This window comes from Vicugna pacos, chromosome 5 (assembly GCF_048564905.1).
Source record: "Vicugna pacos chromosome 5, VicPac4, whole genome shotgun sequence".
Lineage (NCBI taxonomy): Eukaryota > Metazoa > Chordata > Mammalia > Artiodactyla > Camelidae > Vicugna > Vicugna pacos.
Window position 1 is genome coordinate 53,208,341 of NC_132991.1, and position 18,721 is coordinate 53,227,061.

Here is an 18,721-nt window from a genome sequence, read left to right on the forward strand (position 1 = left end):
CTCCAGAGTAACAGATTTTTGTGTGTCTTTTTTTTATAGTTTCCCCAGGGAAGCTAACATCTCCATTAGTAATACTCAATCATGATAGATTGAAGCTCTGTTAAAACAGCATTTGGAGCAAATGATCTGAGATCGTGCAGTATCTCCAGTCAGAATGTCAGAAAAATGGAATTTTTAGGCTTTCCATTAATAAGTAAAGGGTCATTTCCAACCAAATTACAGGTTCCAGAAAGAACAATATGGCCTATGTAGACATCTGGCCAACTATTGGATCTCTTGCCTCATCTACCCATATCCTTAAAGTTTCCTCTTTTCTCTACCTAGGATGATTTTAGTGACACAGAAATAAGAAAATACACCTTGATTTAAGAAGACTGATGGGCAAAATCCAAACTTAAAAAATAAAGTATTTCTTGCTTTTTAAAATATTTCACAATAGATTCTCTTTAAATATCCTTATGTATCTTTTGATTTTTCAAAAACAAGAACTTTTCTAGATGACATATACCAACAATGTGCCAAGAATATATGAACTACCCTTTTTTATATCTGTTCTGATGAAAGCTGTGTTCTCTTTAGGATCTTATGAATCCTTCTGTGATCTCCTTGACACCTACCACTTTCACTGAACTAGTTAAACAGAGAAAACATGATGAAGTCTGGATGGTTGATTTCTATTCTCCATGGTGTCATCCATGCCAAGTCTTAATGCCAGAATGGAAAAGAATGGCCCGGGTATAGTAAAATAGTTTACTATAAATCTTAACATTTACTGAGAATGTTTATTTAACAGTTATTTTGAAATTGAGATGCGTGAACCCACCTCTAGATTATCACTTAACAGTTGTGATCACTTTTTATATACCAATTAGATTTCAGCTCTATTTCTGTCTGGTATATGAATGATATAGAATAATTACGCTTTTTTTTTTCTGTGTCACTTGGAACATAATTTGAATTTCTGCCAATGTCAACCCAAAGATCCTCTTTATTTAGTAGTAAAATTCTTTTCTACTCTTTCATTTTTAGAGTTTCTTCACTGTATTGTGAGACTCTAAAGTAAAAAAAAAAATGGCCTTGATCAATGAAATAGTCAGATTTTTTAATTTCCTGCAAATAGATTGTTGTAAATCATAAAAGATTGGGAAAAAATTATTTAAATACCAGAATGGAAAATGCACTTATATTTTATATTTATTTGTAGGATAAATAGTGAACAAACCTAAGAGTTAAATTTATTTCTAGTATTTTAACACTTATGATAATGTAATTTTCTGCTCTTTTCAATAAAATTTTTTAATTTGGGCATGACTCAGTATGCTTCCTGCAACCCATGTTTCCATTTGAAAAAGTAATTCTTTGGAAATAAAGTTGCAAAGAACTTCACTAATTCTTGGTTTCTAACTCTTTGAGTTTTAGAAATACATAATTTTCCCAGTGTAATAGATGAACAAAATCAGTTATTTAATCTGAAATAATTGAAGTAAATTCTTGACTATAAAAATTAGATTTCTAGTTCATTACTATAAATGTTCCATTATGTTTTAAGCTTTTAGCAATTTTTATTTGTTGAAAATCACTGATAATTAATATAATCATCTCATAGTGATGATTTCTCCATTATAAACATATAAAATAGTTACAGAGGTAATTTTATTCTAATCTCTTTCTTTAATTGAAGTGCAGTCAGTTACAGTGTGTCAATTTCTGATGTAAGCACAGTGTCTCAGTCACGTATATGCATACATATATTCATTTTCATATTTTACTTACCTTTTTTTGCTTTATAGACGTTAACTGGACTGATCAACGTGGGCAGTATAGACTGCCAACAATATCATTCTTTTTGTGCCCAAGAAAATGTTCGGAGATACCCTGAGATAAGATTTTTTCCCCAAAAATCAAATAACGCTTATCAATATCAGTAAGTGTTCTCTAAAATCTGAAGACATTTATGTAATGATTTACTTACACAGTTAAAATTTAAAAGTTATCCTAAGTAACTAAAAGTTAAACCCCCAAATATTTTGGGGAGCTCACCATGTTAAGATAGTGTGGTAATGAGAAGTTTAGAAGGTGAAAAGTGTCAGAACAGTCCCACGATCGTGAAGCTGACAGTCTAGCAAAGAAGAAAGTAAGAAGCAGAAGAACGTTTAAGTCCCTATTTGGTTTCAGGTACTATACTAGATGCTTTTGCTCACGTTATTTCTGCTAGTCCTCACACATACCACGAGAAATAAGAATTGTTACCCTTCCTACTATTGCAGATAAGTAAACTAATTCACATACGTTAGATAACTTTCCCAAGTCACACAGCTGCTAAAGTTTGAAGTTGGGGTCTGAACTCAGGTCTGTCTTAGTGCCCATGCTGTTTACGAAACACCTCATGACATTTCAGGTAAGAAACTCAAATGCAAGGCAGAATATAATAAATACTATTTAAAAAGTAAAAATGAACCATGGATTTCAAAGGAGAAAGGGATCACAGCTATGAGAGGCAATCATGAAAGGCTGCATTTATGAGCTGGCTTTCGACGTGAGTCTTAAAAAAGTGGGTAAGAACTTGACAGCAATAACTAAAGGTTCAGAAATTAAAGCATTGGATATTTTGAGTTTTACTGTTAGCATGGGTCTGTGGGAGATGCCCAGCAGGCAGCTGAACATTCAAGTCTGGAGCACAAAAGACATCAGACTAAAGAAAAATATATTTGGGAAGCCTTAAAAGCAATATTTGTAGCTAAGTGTGTCTGAGAAAGATGCTAGATGAAGTCAGTCAGCTAAACTTATCATCTTTTAAATTGCTACAGTGAGATTGTTTTTCTGAACATATCTAATGATAGAAAATACCATTTACAGCTTACATATTTTTTCTTCTTTCAGTAGTTACAGTGGTTGGAATAGGGATGCTTATTCCCTAAGAATCTGGGGTCTAGGGTGAGTAATTAAAATATGTATCATTGTATAAATTATAGTCAATGCTGCTTACCTTCCTCTCACGTCTGTAGCTAAATTTATGGACTTGTTTAAGGTTCTCACATTTTAAAGTACTTAGTGAAGAAATATAATTTGCCAGGACAAGATTGTGCTTTATTAATTACATTGTCATTCTTTGAAGTCATTTTTTAACTTAGAACGATTTGCAGTATTCTGTTTTAGATGTTTACTTTGATTGTGTATAATGGAAAATAATTTTGATCCTTTACCACAGATTTTTACCTCAAGCATCTATAGATCTAACACCTCAGAGTTTCAATGAAAAAGTTTTACAAGGGAAAAACCATTGGGTGATTGATTTCTATGCTCCTTGGTGTGGACCTTGCCAAAACTTTGCTCCAGAGTTTGAGCTCTTGGCTAGGGTAAGTCTTGTCTATCTACTTAAATAAGTTGGAGTGACATGCATGTTTTATTAGATAAAAATTATATTTATAATTTTTTTTAAAGTTTCCGCTGAATTTTTTAAAACTCTGTTCCATTTCTGTGACTAATCTTTGCAGTAGATTTCTTCCTTCTTTAGTAAAACCTGTCTTGCTTGACGTCATCTACCTAACCATAACAGCCATTTCTTCCACTTGTTCCCTATTTCCATTCTGACACCGTTACTCTGCTGCTCTCCAGGCAGTCACTAGATCCTGTCAGTTCTGTCTCCCAAATGCCTTTCGAATCTGTCATCTTCTGTGCATCTCCTCTGCTAGCCTCTTTGTTCAAGCCTTCATCATCTCTCATCTAGGCTAATAATATGTGCCTTTTAAGTAGTCTCATATTGGCCAGTCTACCTTCTTCAGTTCCTCCCTGATGATCTTTCTGAAATATTGCCTTCTCTGCCTTCATGTTAACCACATTTCTTGAAGTACATCCTTGACTGCAGGTCTCTAATCTGAGCCTTCTGACCTCTTCAGCTTTCTCTCTTTCCCTGAACTCACACCTTATACTCCAGGCACAACAAAGTACTCCAGGTTCTCTGAACAAGTACCTTTTTGTACATGCTGTTTGCTCTCTTAAAATGCCTTTTCCTTACTTACCTTGGTCATCTAGATTTTATTCCTCCTTATCCTACAGAGCCCAGCTTCAGTGGCATTTCTGTGTTCTCTGCCCTTCCCAGTTAATCATTGTCACCTGGGTATCTCGCACTCCATCAGTGTGCTTACACAGTGCATGTCAACTATATATTTAGATACCTGTCTCCTCTATAAAACTATGAGCTTCTTGAGAGTACAGTACATGTCTTACCTATCTGTAACCCCAGTGTCTTAACTCAGTAAATACTTTCAAAATTAAGCTGAATGCAGTCTGTTTTGGTGTTTGTATTATAGTAGTCCTGCTAATAACCTAATCCACATTGATAGCTTCTTCACCTCTGTACTCAAGGAACTTTGTCTTTGGCTACAGAACATTCGTCATTCATTAGAATGAGAAAGTCAGCGCCAGTTCCACCAGTCCAAAACAAAAGCTGAATAGCTCAAGCCATGGGAATTTTTTAGCTAAGGGATTTCAGAGTTCCTATGGAGTTGTGAAAGACTGTTTTAGTTATTGACTGGTCCTTAAAAATAAGAGGCTGTTCATTTTTTTCTACTTACCATAGCTTCTTCTTTTCCTCTTATGCTTCCTTTTTCTCCAATAATTCTAACAAAAATGTTTTACTCTCCTATCCATTAAGTGCTAAAAAAAATTTATTAATTATTTTGTAATGCAGCTGTATGTTGAATATTGCAGGAAAGTATTTAGGTCATTCAGCAAATCCTGAGTATCAGGTAAAAAAGCATTATGCTAAATACTATGGCTAAAAAAAATGGAAAGACAATTCCATGTCTTTAAGAAGATTTTAATCTAGTGGGAAAATAAAATTTAAATAAACATATATAAATAAGTAGGCGGATCATTGCTGTAGTGAAATTAGAGTGAAGCAAGAATATGAGAAAAAGAAGGTCAGGGTCATACCAAGAGGAGACAAAAGGCTCCACAGAAAGGTTAGCATTTGAGATGAGAATTACAGCACGACTAGGAACGTGAAACATGTCCAGGTATTTCCAGTGTTGGTCCAGTATTACCAGGGGATAAAGAAAAAACAGGAGTGGCAAAAACTGAGGCTCAATAATTAGGCAAGAAGTTTGTACACTCTTCCTCAGTGAGTTCATGCTATTCAGCATGTATTCTATATACGCATTGGAGGAAAACTGCTGGATATGACAGGATCCATTTTATATCTTAGAAAGATGGCATTGAATGGACTGAACATGGGCCAACAAGGCCAGAGAGAGCGAGCAGAGCACCAGAAGCAATATGGTGTCCTTATAACTGAAATACAAGTTGACAAGACTTCACTGACCTTCATTGTGTGTGTGTGTATGTGTGTGTGTGTGCACGCACAACTGATTCTGCATGCAGCTTTGCTGGTGTCCTGGTCTACCTGTAAGTACCCTAGCACTGGGGACAAAACTAGAGGCAACAAAGATATTTTTATTATCCTGAAGTGAGGTGATAACCTGGACCAGGATTAGGGCAGTGGTGATACAAAGAGTGGAACAAGTAGATAAGAATAAATAGATTTAGTTTGTGATAAATGTGAGAGGAAAAGAAGTCTAGGATGGCTCTAGTTTCTGGCTTGGACTAAGTGAATAGTAGGACAGAAGGAAGAGCAGCTTAAGGGGATAGGATTCATTTTAGAAATGTTGTTTCTAAGGTGCTTATTTAGGAGAAGCAGGCCAGTGTATACATACCTGACTTTAATTAAGGGGGAAGGCATATAGATATATAAAATCTCCCTGGGAGATTTTTCACTGCAGAAAAAATTATTGATGAAAGATGGAACTGTGATTGGACATTTTAATGTGAGGGGCAGGTGTAGGAGGAGGTCCCGTGCTAGAAATGAGGAAGACTAGCCAGAGGAGTAGGATAGACAAGAGACAGTAGTGGTAAGTGGCAAGAAGGGAAAAAGAAAGGAGTGGTCAGCAATGTCAGATGCCCATTAAGAAGACCGATGGGTCCATTCAGTTTAGCCAAAAAGGAGTCATTGGGAACTTATAGCAGTTTCAGTGGAGGGAGCTGTAAGAACAGAAGCTAGCTGAAATGTGTTGATAATGAACAGATGAGGAAATGATGAAAGAATAAACTGCTCAAAAAAGGGACAAAGAAAGAGAAGCAGAGTGGTAGCTGGAGGAACCAGTACAATTTACACGAGGAATTCTTTTTTGATCATGTGTATATATGCTGAAGAGATGCGTGTCTTAGATTTATAAATATTTGAAATTTTTAGTATCATACTGCTTTGTGGTTGCCAAAATAGTATATGCCAAAGAAATGGCAAAGCATCTTTTTCTCTTTTCAGATGATTAAAGGCAAAGTGAAAGCTGGAAAAGTAGACTGTCAAGCTTATGCCCAAACCTGCCAGAAAGCTGGTATCAGAGCCTATCCAACTGTTAGATTTTATCCGTACGAAAGGGCAAAGGTATGTATAGGCTTTTTCCTCTGTGTGCCTTTCCTTTAGCAGACCACACTCAAAAGATTTGTTTTTAGTCTGAATAATGCTTTTTTCTACTTTCTTTCCCTTTGTCATGCCTTATTTTATTGCATGTCACTGAAACAAGCTTCTTTTCATGTATACACCAAGTGGTTTTAAAAGATTTTTCTGTCTTACTGTTGATATTATCTCCATTGCCTTAAAATTTTTATACTCGTGAATAGGGACACTATTAAACAGACATACCAAAATACTAGTAGTAGGTTTCTGTGGGTGGTAGAATTCAAGGTAATTATTTTCTGTGAAGTTTTTGTATTTCCTACTTTTACAGAATTAACATATATTACTTTAAACTTAGTTTTTCCAGGAAAGAAAAAATAATAATAAGAGAATACTGTTGTAATACTTTAAAAATATCCTAAGTACCTGAGTATTAATCTTGAATATTTATTAGTGGTTTAGACTAAAAGTTAGTCTAAGTTAGTCAAGTTCCTTGATTTAGTCATAATTTCTTTTTTGGGCCACTGACAATATGCTTTTTTTTTTCCCCCAGTCCAAAAAAAAATAGACATCTACCAGTAGGTCTTAAAATTTAGGTGATAACCTCTACAGTCATTGATACAAAAGCATATGTCTTTCAGCTGGTATAATTGCCAACTGGAGGGACCCATGACCTTTACCATCTTCCTAAGTAAAAAATAAGACATTTTGACAGTAGGACTGTAATAAAATAAACAAATATTTGCCATGTATTCATGTTTTCTGGTAAAATATTGAAATAATTTCAAATACTTCAATATATACCTTTGAGAAGGAATATCATATTTTTTATTATAATATATTTTGAAATACTGCTAAAGAAATTAGATGATGAATTTCTGAAATCTAGACTTGTCAGACATCTAGATTTTTCAGTGAAGGATTTTGAGTTATGAGGACGCTACCTCTGTCTTAAGAACAGTATGGGGTAAACAAAACTCAGTGAGAGTAAAGGAGCTTTATACCAGAGCCTGAATCTTCATTCCTTTGGAATCCCTAGCTTTCTGGTTCCCAGAAACCTGAAAAACGGGTGACGTAAATAGGAATCTTATTCAGGTAGAATGATGTTAAGTGTCTGTATAATGAGCAGTCATAGAATTAACCAGGCCATATAGGGAACTGTTTCAGAATATGAGATTACCATGTGTCCAGAAGACAAGATTAGAACCCAAAATATCCCCATCCAAATGAAAACACAGGGGTGACGTCCAAAAGTCCAACAGACAAGAAGGCCAAAGTAGAATAATGTTTGAAGTGAGAAATACAAACCAGGTAGGCAGTCACACACAAAAACAAAATCCTCACATACAGTTTGGAGTTCCTACCAGGAAGAAGGAGATAAGTAGCTCCAGATCCAAAAAAAAACAGGCCTGAATGTATTGACCTGTCCCCTCTCCTACTTTTTTAGCCACCTTCCTGCTGTGGACAGATGAGAACCAGGAAATACACACTACTTTCCATTGTTGCATTTGAGCAGTGATTTTAGACTGGAATGATTGGAATCCTCTGGAGACGTCTTTTCTTATACAGTTTGGATATTTTGAGGCATCTGGAGTTAGCAATGCGTATTAACCAAGGAATTAATTTACATGTTTCCATAACAGTATTGTTAGTATTTATTTCAGGTAAATTACGGTTTAACTGCTTTTGCAGCAGCATTTCCTTGAGGAAATTCGAGTTTTAAACACTAGGAACTTTAAGGAATATGTAATCAAGTTTCTAAGATGGAAATGTCCTGTTTTCACTAGATACTTAAATGTTATAAGAGTGTTTTTAATTTTAGAGAACTATTTGGGGAGAGCAAATAGATTCCAGAGATGCGAAAGAGATTACTACCTTAATATATGAAAAGTTGGAAAATCTCCAAAATCATGGAAAGAGAAATAAGGTAAGGACTAAATCTAGAGCTGACTTTGGCAAACATCTAAATTTATTCTTATTATATATTATATGTATCCATAAATGATGCTTCAAAAAATAGTAAAAGATAGTTAAAAATTTCTTCTTTGGAAAATATGGCAAATCAGAATGTAGCTACTAAACATTGATATGTTTAGAAATTTGGACAAGTAAAACCGTGTAACAGAAAAACAACAACTATGGCCATAAATTATTTAAATTTTATTCAACTGTAAAAGCATGAATTCTTAGGAATAAATATACTGGAGCCTCAAACACATTTTGGATAGCAAGTTTTCTTTTGTTTTTGGTTCATCTTGGCCCTTCCTTGGGTTATTAATCTCTCAAGAAGCAGTGCAAGCTCTTTCCTGCTGTTCTTCAGAGGGCTGTTCTCTGTTCATTTTTTCCTTTTTTTGAATCAGTGTCATTCTGTGACATACTTAGAAACAGACCAAAGAGTTTATGAATGCCAGAGTGCTTTCTGAATGGAATTTAACACAAATATTACATTTCTTGGATTCTTTCTCTATAAGGTGAAAAGAAACAAGAACAGCACTGCTTCTGAAGAGGGCTAGCGACATCTGGCTTCATAGAGCCGTATTAGAACTACAGACCCCAGTACAGGAAACTTTACAGCTCTCTCAAGAATCAGATTATACCCAAATCTAAAAGATAGGAAAGAGATAGTTATGAAGCTTTATTTTCTTCATTTCAATGAACAGAAATATTTTTTCTCATTTTCTTAAGATGTTTTACTTTTTAAATTGTGGCTTATCTCAAGTTAAACATTTAAAATCAGAAACATTAGTCATAAAGTAGAATATCACAACTGAAATTAAGTTAAAAAGCATACCAAAATATGACTTTGAAAGTGTGGTAAACTGTGTAATTGGTATTATCTACCATGGGCAGGTAAGAATTGTGAGATACCCTTTTTCCACTGTTACGACGACAAGGTATATTTCATGTGGTGATCTAGTAAATAAGAATATTGAGTATTTTTAAAAAGGTAAAATCTGGGTCAGTTTATAATTTTTCACCCTGCTTTTAACATTAGATGTTGAAAGAGAAAAGAATTCAATCATTTTTACATTATTATTGTAGGATGAACTTTAACGATGTTGAAAATGAAGAAAAATCTGAAAAAAGAAATTGACAGATGATACCAGAAGACACCTTTTCAGAATGTTAACTGCATTCTTGATGGGAATAAATGAACATTACCTTGGACTTGTAATTGCACTGCCTGAATTCTGTACAACATTGGTATAAATGAAGGGTCTGCAGACTTTTCTGTAAAGGGCCAGATAGTAAATATTTTAGGCTTTGTAAACCATATGTGGTTCTTTGTCACATATTCTTTGTTTTTGTTTTATTTGGTTTTTACATTTTTTACAGGGTTATAAACAATTCTTAGCTCAGGGCCATACACAAATAGGCTACAAGCCACGTTTAGCCCATGGGCCACAGATTACTGACCCTTGGAAAGATGTTTAGGCTGGCTAGCTCAAACATGAGCACGCTCTATGATCTATACATCCTAAGTTATACAAAGTATACTTGATTACTTAAAGTTTTGTGGCTGGCCTAAAAAGAACTTGATTTTCAGTTCTGTTCGTCTAAAAATTCGCTGAAATTGATTCTCTGACCAATATTTCATTTAAAAAACATGCTCAGTGTGGGAAAGTAAACAAGACGACCTATTTTTATGCTTTGTTATAGTGAAGAGATTCTTCATTTTCTTTTCTTTCCTTTCTAAAGGTTGAAGAATTGATTTTAATTTTTCACATTTGAGAAAATTTTGCGACAGTAAGTAAACAAATCTTATCAATTTCTATCCCTAGATATGTGAGGGGGATAATATTTATAGCAATTAACTACACTGTAGAGTATCCCAAATATATCAAATATTTAGAGTTCTATGTTTTAAAAGATACAGTGTTCATGTATTTTGTGAGTTGTTTTTGTCAAAGTTTTCCCTGTGATAGTAATTTGTTTTTGAACCAGTTTTCAAAGATTTATGTTTTTGACTTCTGGACTATCATTTACATTTGCCTTTTTTCCTTCATAGTTGTGGTTTTTCACTCTTTAACAATCTTCATCATTCAAGTAGAAAAATAACTTCGCAGGTTTCACTGTAGCTTATAATGATACTGTGGTTGTTCCAACTATTTATTGTTGGAGGCTGCCATTTTCAGATAAATATTAGCATAATAACTGCGGTTATTTTAATAAGAAAATCCAGTATATAAATAAGGATGGGATCTTTTAGTTTCTTAGTTGTTCAGACTCAGAGAACTCAAAATTTTTTCTTTGCATTTAAACAAAAGATTGTAACATGTAGTTATTTAGTTGTAATCCAGAGTATATGGAATAGTAAAAATCCCAGTTGATCAAAAGAGGTCAGTAATTTTTTTTAACTTAAGTTTTCCTAAAAACCTATTTGAATTGTTTTATTATATTGGGAGAGGTTTTTTTAATAACACTTTACTGCATTCCCCAAAATTTCCTCATAAAGGTTAATTTACAACTGCAGTTTATCCAAAAATTAATCAGTTTTTTTTTCATTTGCAAGTCTAACCCTATTCTTCATATTCTCTCCCATATTATATCTAGTGTTATCTTTTAATTTCTTATCTTGAATTCCACTTTACACATGTCACCACTTCTGACCTTAATTTTACACCATCTTTTTGAGTTATCAGTAATGGCAAGTGCCTTTCATTTATTAAATTTTCCAAGCCCAGAATTTTCAAAATTGGCTTGTTTCTATAAAAATTCCAAAATGGAATGCCTAAAAGAAGTTTTAGTAAATATTTACTGAACTTGTACACAATTATGTGAGTACCACTGTGCTGAACACTTAGGAGTGTACAAAAGTAAACCCAAGGCATAGTCCCCATCTCCTTAGTGTCTGTAATTCACAGTTCTGACACAGAACCCATAAACAAACTTATACTATACTATTACCTATAAATAGAATTCCAAACTTACTGGCTGAGAAACATCTTAGGCAGTAAATGAAGTAGTAAATATTTTGTATCCTGTAACTGGGCCTAAGTATGTGCCTGTGGAATCAGCTCAAAAGCCAGGGCTACCTGGGAGTCACATCAAGTAATATGTATCATACAAGTAACATACATCAGGACGTTTTCTGCACTTACATCAGTGTCATTGGGTATTTGAAAACAGCTGGCAGAATTAAAGGTTTTAATAGCCAGTTAGTACGGTAGAGCACCTCTGGTGTACCAGGTAAAACATGCCGTTTCTCTTAGCAACACCATTTTTGTGTGCAACCAGCCTTAGGTAACAGCATCATTTCTAGCTGACCAGAGTGCATTCTGTCAGGCAGCTAGATTTGAAAATGAGATCCATTTAAGTATGTGGCTATGTGAAACCATTTGGAATTTGTGTTGTGGGCATTAATGATGCCTGTTCTAGTTTGTCAGAGTTTATTTAACATTTTCCTATCTTTTTCATTTAAAGCATATGATTAAGATAAAAAATAAAATGAAATGATTATTGTATAATTATTAATATTGTAAGGTTTTCTTTAAATGTTTCCTTTGTTTTCTGACAGTATTCAAAACAGGAATTTTCTTTGAAGTATATAATTAACAGAAAAGAATTTCTATGTTGTTTCCTATGGGATATATTTTTACAAAGATGCTTATTAGTATAAGAAAGTTTTTAATGAGAAGGTAGTATTTTTAAACCATTTTAACAATTTTTGTGTAGTATAGTCTTTTTCCTTAGGTCTGCCATCAAACTCAGATAAATGTTTTAAATTTGACATATTCATTCCATCATGACTGTATAAGAAATAGTACAAAGTTTAAGTTAACAAAATGCATTTTAAATTTTCTGTAATAGTACTTGCAGGATAAAATTGATTCTGAAGATAAAAAGGCAATAATCTTTCAGGTTAGTATACTACTTCACATGTAGACCAAAACTTTAAATGTACCCAAATTCTTCTGGTGAATAATCTTGTTTTCAGTAAGAGTGATAAGAAAATTTAGGTCAACCACCAGGGTAAGTGATTATATATAAAATGTTAGTGGTTCACTGGCTTGAGTCATTTCTGTGTATATTTAATACTAGATTTGCCCTTAAGTTCTTGTACAGTTGACCCTTCAACAACACAGGTTTGAACTGTGCAGTTTCACTTACATGTGGAATTTTTTCAATAAATAGGTTCTATAGTACTACATGATCTGTGGTTGGTTGAATCCACAGATGCAGCATTTCAGATACAGAGGGCAATCTATAAAGTTATACATGGATTTTCAGCCGTGCTGGGGGTTGGCACGCCTAACCCCCATGTTGTTCAAGGGTCAACTGTACTGCTGCCCAGTTCCCTTGTTAGCAGTTGGATATATTTTATGAGAGTTAACAAATCAGAATAATGGATGGAGGCTGATGCCAAACTGGCCCATAGCAGTATTAAATCCAGGAATGTAATATCTTGACCACGTGCTTGCATTACCTTGTCACTTGAGTGGATTACTTAGTAGCCTGCTGTCCTGAAAACTGGTAATCATATTCCAAAAGGTCTTTGTTAATGTTTACCAAAAAAATTGTTACATGTTAACTAACTACTGATATTCCAAACATTTTATTTGAGGTAAAACAGTTTTATAAAAAGAATAGTTTCCAGTACACGATGGCTCCCGAACTCGCCTCCTCCCATGAGTGAGGGGGAAAAACCCACACTGAAATGAGTAGGAGAGGCTCAGACACGATTTACCTTAAACCTCACCTGGCACAGTGACATAACCAGGAGAGAACTCACACCTAACAGTTTCACCCTGAGGATCAAAAGGGTGAAAACTTCTGGACCCCACAGCTGGTGCCCCAACTTTTAAGGCCTGGGCCTGAGAGATGGGCTCCCAAAACACACAGCTCGGAAAGCTGGCCTAGCTTTCATCCCTGAGGCCCACGGGGCCAGTGCCACCTGAGAAGCAGTCTGTTACAGGCTTGTGTGGACTCACTAGCTAATCCCCCAAGGCCTAGCACAGTGGCAACATACTGAAACATGCCAGTCTTTGTGTGAAATGAGCCTGTTTGCTTATTTTAAATGCTTTAGCTGGAAGGGCAGGCTTCTAGTTTAACACACTTCTAGAGACTCACTGTAGTACTCTCCAGAGACCATGGAGGCTGGCAGGCACCATCTTTATGCTCTCCCTCTGCCTCACTCCGGGTCACCAGCACCTCCAGGAAATAAGCTTGTGCAAACATCTGGTACCCCAGTTATTGTGGCTGATGCCCAGGGAATACCTCTTGATCACCTGGCTCTGTTGGCCAGCAGTGCTTGTGGATCCCATAGGACAGTAGCAAACAGTTTATAACTATCTCCCCAAGGCTCAGTACAAAGAGAGCAGATACAGGGAAGACTGGGAGATAGATAGTGTAAGAGGTCTATTTGCATACTTTAAAAGCTGCTGTCTGACAGTAGTTTCCAGTCAGCATACATCTAAGTGCTGACTGAGATCCTCCCCTTTAGGACACTGTCAGATCCTGGTACACCCTCCACTACTGAGAGGCACTAAGAAGCTTGCTTGAAAGATCACAAAGGTATGAGAAATAGCCAAGAGCCAGGGCATAGTTAAATGATAAGCTTCATCTACACAAGACCATCCTTTCAAGACTAGGAGAGGTGGTTTTATCTAACGCACAGAAACCAACGCAGAGAGTCAAGGAAAATGAAGAAATAGGACTTTGTTCCAAACAAAAGAACAAGGTAAAACCTCCAAAAAAAGACCTTGATGAAATGGAGATGTGATTTCCCTAATCAGGTTTCAAAATACAGTAATTAAGATGGTCACTGAGGTCAGGAGAATGATGCATGAACAAAGGGAGAATTTCAACACAGAGATAGGGAATATAAGAAAGAATGTACTAAATAGAAATTACAGGGCTGAAGAATACAATAACTGAACTGAAAAATTCAATAGATAGGTCAACAGTAGACTAAATGAAGTAGAAAAAGGATTAGTGAAGTCGAAGACAGGACAGTGAAATTCATCCAATCAGATCAGCAAAAAGTAAAATAATTAAAAAGTGAAAATAGCTTATAGGACACCATGAAGCAAGTGTTTGCATTACAGGGGTCCTAGAAAGGGAAGAGGGAGAAAGGGGCAGAAAGCTTATTTGAAGAAATAATGGCTGTAAGCTTCCCTAACTTGGGGAAAGAAAGACACCCAGCGTTCTCAAGATGATAATCTAAAGGTTAAGACACCGTATAATTAAATTGCAGAAGTTAAAGGCAGAATCTTAAAAGCAGCAAGAAAACAAATGTTACATACAAGGGAACCCCCCCATAAGACTGTGAGCAGATTTTTCAGCAGAAATTTTGCAGGCCAGAAGGAAGTAGCATGGTATATTCAAATTGCTGGAAGAAAACGTCCGACTGAGATGCTCTACCTGACAAAGTTGTTCTTCAGAACTGGAGTTTTTTCCAGAAAAGAAAAAGCCGAAGGACTTCAATACCACTAGATAGGCCCTTACAGTTAATGTTAAAGGGAATTCTTTAAGCTGAATGAAATGGCACTAATTAGTAACAGGAAAACATGAAAATAAAAATTTTATAGCTACAGGCTTCCATTTTCATTTGTGTCAAGTGTTTTGTTTTTCCCTTCCTTGACCCATTTACTATTCAAGAGCATAGTTTATTCTCCATATATTTGGGAATTTTCAAAAGGTAAATATATAGCTGGATTCAGAGTACTCAAATGCTGATGAGTTAATCACAAATCTAGTATGAAGGTTAAAAGACAAAAGTAGCAAAAATAATTTAGCAAAAAAAACTACAGAATTTCTTAATATATATTCAAGACAGAAAGATGTAAACTGTGACGTCAAATAGGTAAAAGAGGGAACTAAAAGGGAGTTGTTACAGGTGACTGAAGTTAAATTGTTATAGCATAAAATAGACTGTTACAGCTAAAAGATGATCTATGTAAATCTCACAGTAACTACGAAGCAAAAACTTATAGTAGATTCACAAAAGATGAAGGGATGAGAACTATCACCACAGATAGTCATCAATTCACAAAGGAAGGCAACAGGAAAGAAGAACAAAGGAATTGCAGAATAGCCAGGGAATGACTGAGATGATATTAGTAAAGCCTCACCTATCTATAATTAATCTAAATATAAATCAATTTAATTCTCCAAAACAGAATGGCTGAATGGATTAAAAAAAACAACTATATGCTACCAACAAGAGACTCACTTAGGCTTTAAGGACACAGGTAAACTCAAAGTGAAGGGATAGGAAAATACTTCATGCAAATGGAAACCAAAAGAAAGCTGGAATAGCCATACTCATCAGGCAAGATAGACTTTAAGACAAAGGGAATAATAGTGATAAAGTTCCTCATATAATGAGTAAATTCATCAAGAAACTAGAACATTTTTAAGTATTTATGCACTCAACATAGGGGCACCTAAATATATAGAGGAATTAACAGGTTTAAAAGGAAAATTTGACAGCCATACAATAATAGTAAAGGATGGAGTTAATAGACATTTACAGAACATTTCATCCAAAAGCAGAAAAATACATTATTCTCAAATGCACATTTGAACATTATCCATAATAGATCATATGTCAGGCCACCAAAAATTTTTTGAATTTTTTGAAAAAAAAAATTCAAGTATCTTCTCTCACCACAATGGTATGAAACTCGAACTCGAAGAAGAAAACTGGGAAATTCTCAACTATGCAGATTAAATAAAATGCTCCTGAACAGCAAATGGGTCAAAGGAGAAATCAAAAAATAACTTAAGACGAAAATGGAAATACGAGATGCCAAAATTTATGGAATACATCAAAAGCAGTTCTAAGAAGCAAACCAATAAAAAGCCTATCTCAAGGAACTAGAGAAGCAAGACTAACAGAGCCCAAAGGTAGTAGAAGGAAGGAAGTAAATACCAGAGCAGAAATAGAGACTAAAAGACAACAGAAAAGGTCGGTGAAACTAAGTGATGGTTTGTTGAAAAGATGAAATTGACAAACCTTTAGCTAGATTCACCAAGAAACAGAGGATTCAAATAAAATCAGAAGTGAAAGAAGAGACATTACAGCTGACACCAGAGAAATACAAAAGAGCATAAGAGAGTAAAATGAACAATTAGACACCAACAAATTGGATAAACAGGAAGGGATAATTCCTAGAAACATAACAACCTACCAAGTCTGAATCATAAATAGAAAATACGAACAGACCAATTACTAGTAAGGAGACTGAATGAGTATTCAAAACTTTCCAGCCAAACAAAAATCCAAGACCAGGTGTCTTCACTGGTGAATTCTACCACACTATTATAGAAGAATTGATACCAGTCTTTCTCAAGTTCTTCCAAAAAATAGAAGAGGGAACTTTTCCAGACTCATTTTGGGAGGCAGGCATTATCCCAATACCAAAAAACAGACAAAGAAACTATAATAAAGGAAAATTACAGGCCAATATCCCTAACAAACATAGATGCAAAAATTCTCAACAAAATATTATCAAGCCTCATTCAACAATACACTAAAATGATCAAACACCATGATCAAGTGGGATTTATTCCAGAAATGTAAGTTGGTTCAACATCTGCAAATCATTTACAAATCACATTTTTTAAATGAAAGATAAAAATCACATGATCATCTCAATAGAGGCAGAAAAGGCATTTGACAAAATTCAACATCTATTCAGAATAAAAACTCAAGAAATTAGGTATCCAAAGAATGTACCTAAACATAATAAAGGCTATAGACAAGCTAAGAGCATACTCAATGGTGAAAAGCTGAAAATTGTCTAAGACCAGAACATAAGGATGCCCACCAATGCCACTTTTATTCAGCATAGTACTGGAAGCCCTAGCCAGAGCAACCAGGCAAGAAAAAGCAACAAATGACGTCCAAATCAGAAGGGAAGAAGTAAAATGGTCTCTACTTAGAGACCATTACATACAGAAAAGCCTGAAAACTACCAAAAACTGTTAGAACTAATAAATTCGTAAAGTTGCAGGATACAAAATCAATATACAAAAATCAGTTGCGTTTTCTAACACTAATAAACTGTCAGAGAAATTAAGAAAACAATCCCACTTACAATCACATCAAAAAGGATACCTAGGAATAAACTTAACCAAGGAGGTAAAAGACTTGTACGCTGAAAACTAAGACACTGATGAAAGAAATTGACAAGACTCAGATAAATGGAAAAACATTCCATAGTCATGGATTGGGAGAATTATCGTCAAAACGTTCATACTATACAAAGCAATCTGTTGATGCAGTGCAATACCTATTAAAATTCCAATGGCATTTTTCATAGAAATAGAACAATCTTAAAATTTGTATAGAACCACAAAAGGCCCCAAATAGTCCAAAGCAATCTTGAAAAAGACTAATACAAAGTTATAGTAGTGAAAACAGGATGTTATTGGCATAAAAACAGACACAGTTGAATGAAACAGACTCAAGAGCCCAGAAATACACCTGTGCATACATGATCAATGAATTTATGACAAGCAAAGGAGACAACGGGGGAAGGACAGTGTGTTAAATAAGTGGTGTTGAGAAAACTGGGCAGCCACCTGCAAAAGAATGAAACTGGACCACTGCCTTACACCATACACAAAGGTCAGCTCAAAATGGGTTAAAGACTTGGATGTAAGTCCCAAAGCCATAAGACTGGAAGAAAACATAGGCGGTAAGCTTCTTGATATCTGTCTTGGTAATGATTTTTTGGATTTAATGCCAAAAGCAAAGGCAACAAAAGCGAAAATAAACAAATGGGACTACATCAAACAAAAAACCTTTCACACAGCAAGGGAAACCATCAACAAAATGAAAAGGCAGCCTATAGAATGCTTGAAAATATTTACAAATCATATTATCTGATAAGGGGTTAATATCCAAAATATATAAAGAACTCATACAACTCAATAGTGGGGAAAAAATGTTCTGTTTTAAAGTGGGCAGAGGGTCTGAATAGACATTTTCCCAAAGAAGATACAAAGTTCACTAACAGGCACATGAAAAGGTGCTCAACATCAATAATATGAGGGAAATGCAAATCAAAATCATAAGATAATAGCTATTCTGACAGGTGTGAGGTGATTTCAGAAAGACAAGAAATAAATGCTGGTGAGGGCGTGGAGAAAAGGGAACTTGTCCACTGTTGGTAGAAATACAGGTTGTGCGGAATCTATGGAAAATAGTATGGAGATTCCTCAAAAAGTTAAAAATAGAACTACAGTATGATCCAGTAATTGCACTTCTGGGTATTGATTTAAAGAAAACAAACAGTAACTCAAACAGATACCTGC

The 18,721-nt window shown here is 34.9% G+C and overlaps 1 protein-coding gene across 2 annotated transcripts in view; it reads left to right on the forward strand.

Moving 5' to 3' along the window:
* The window catches only part of DNAJC10 (DnaJ heat shock protein family (Hsp40) member C10), a 206,237-nt gene extending 196,615 nt beyond the window's left edge, over nt 1–9,622 (forward strand). For both annotated transcript variants that reach the window (XM_072961264.1, XM_015244378.3), the window contains 7 exons: nt 580–735; nt 1,791–1,924; nt 2,881–2,934; nt 3,209–3,356; nt 6,323–6,442; nt 8,277–8,381; nt 9,497–9,622. In XM_072961264.1, coding sequence (XP_072817365.1) covers nt 580–735; nt 1,791–1,924; nt 2,881–2,934; nt 3,209–3,356; nt 6,323–6,442; nt 8,277–8,381; nt 9,497–9,508 — 729 coding nt within the window. In that variant the 3' untranslated portion in view covers nt 9,509–9,622. The remainder of the gene's footprint in view (nt 1–579; nt 736–1,790; nt 1,925–2,880; nt 2,935–3,208; nt 3,357–6,322; nt 6,443–8,276; nt 8,382–9,496) is intronic.
* Nucleotides 9,623–18,721: the final 9,099 nt, after the last annotated feature.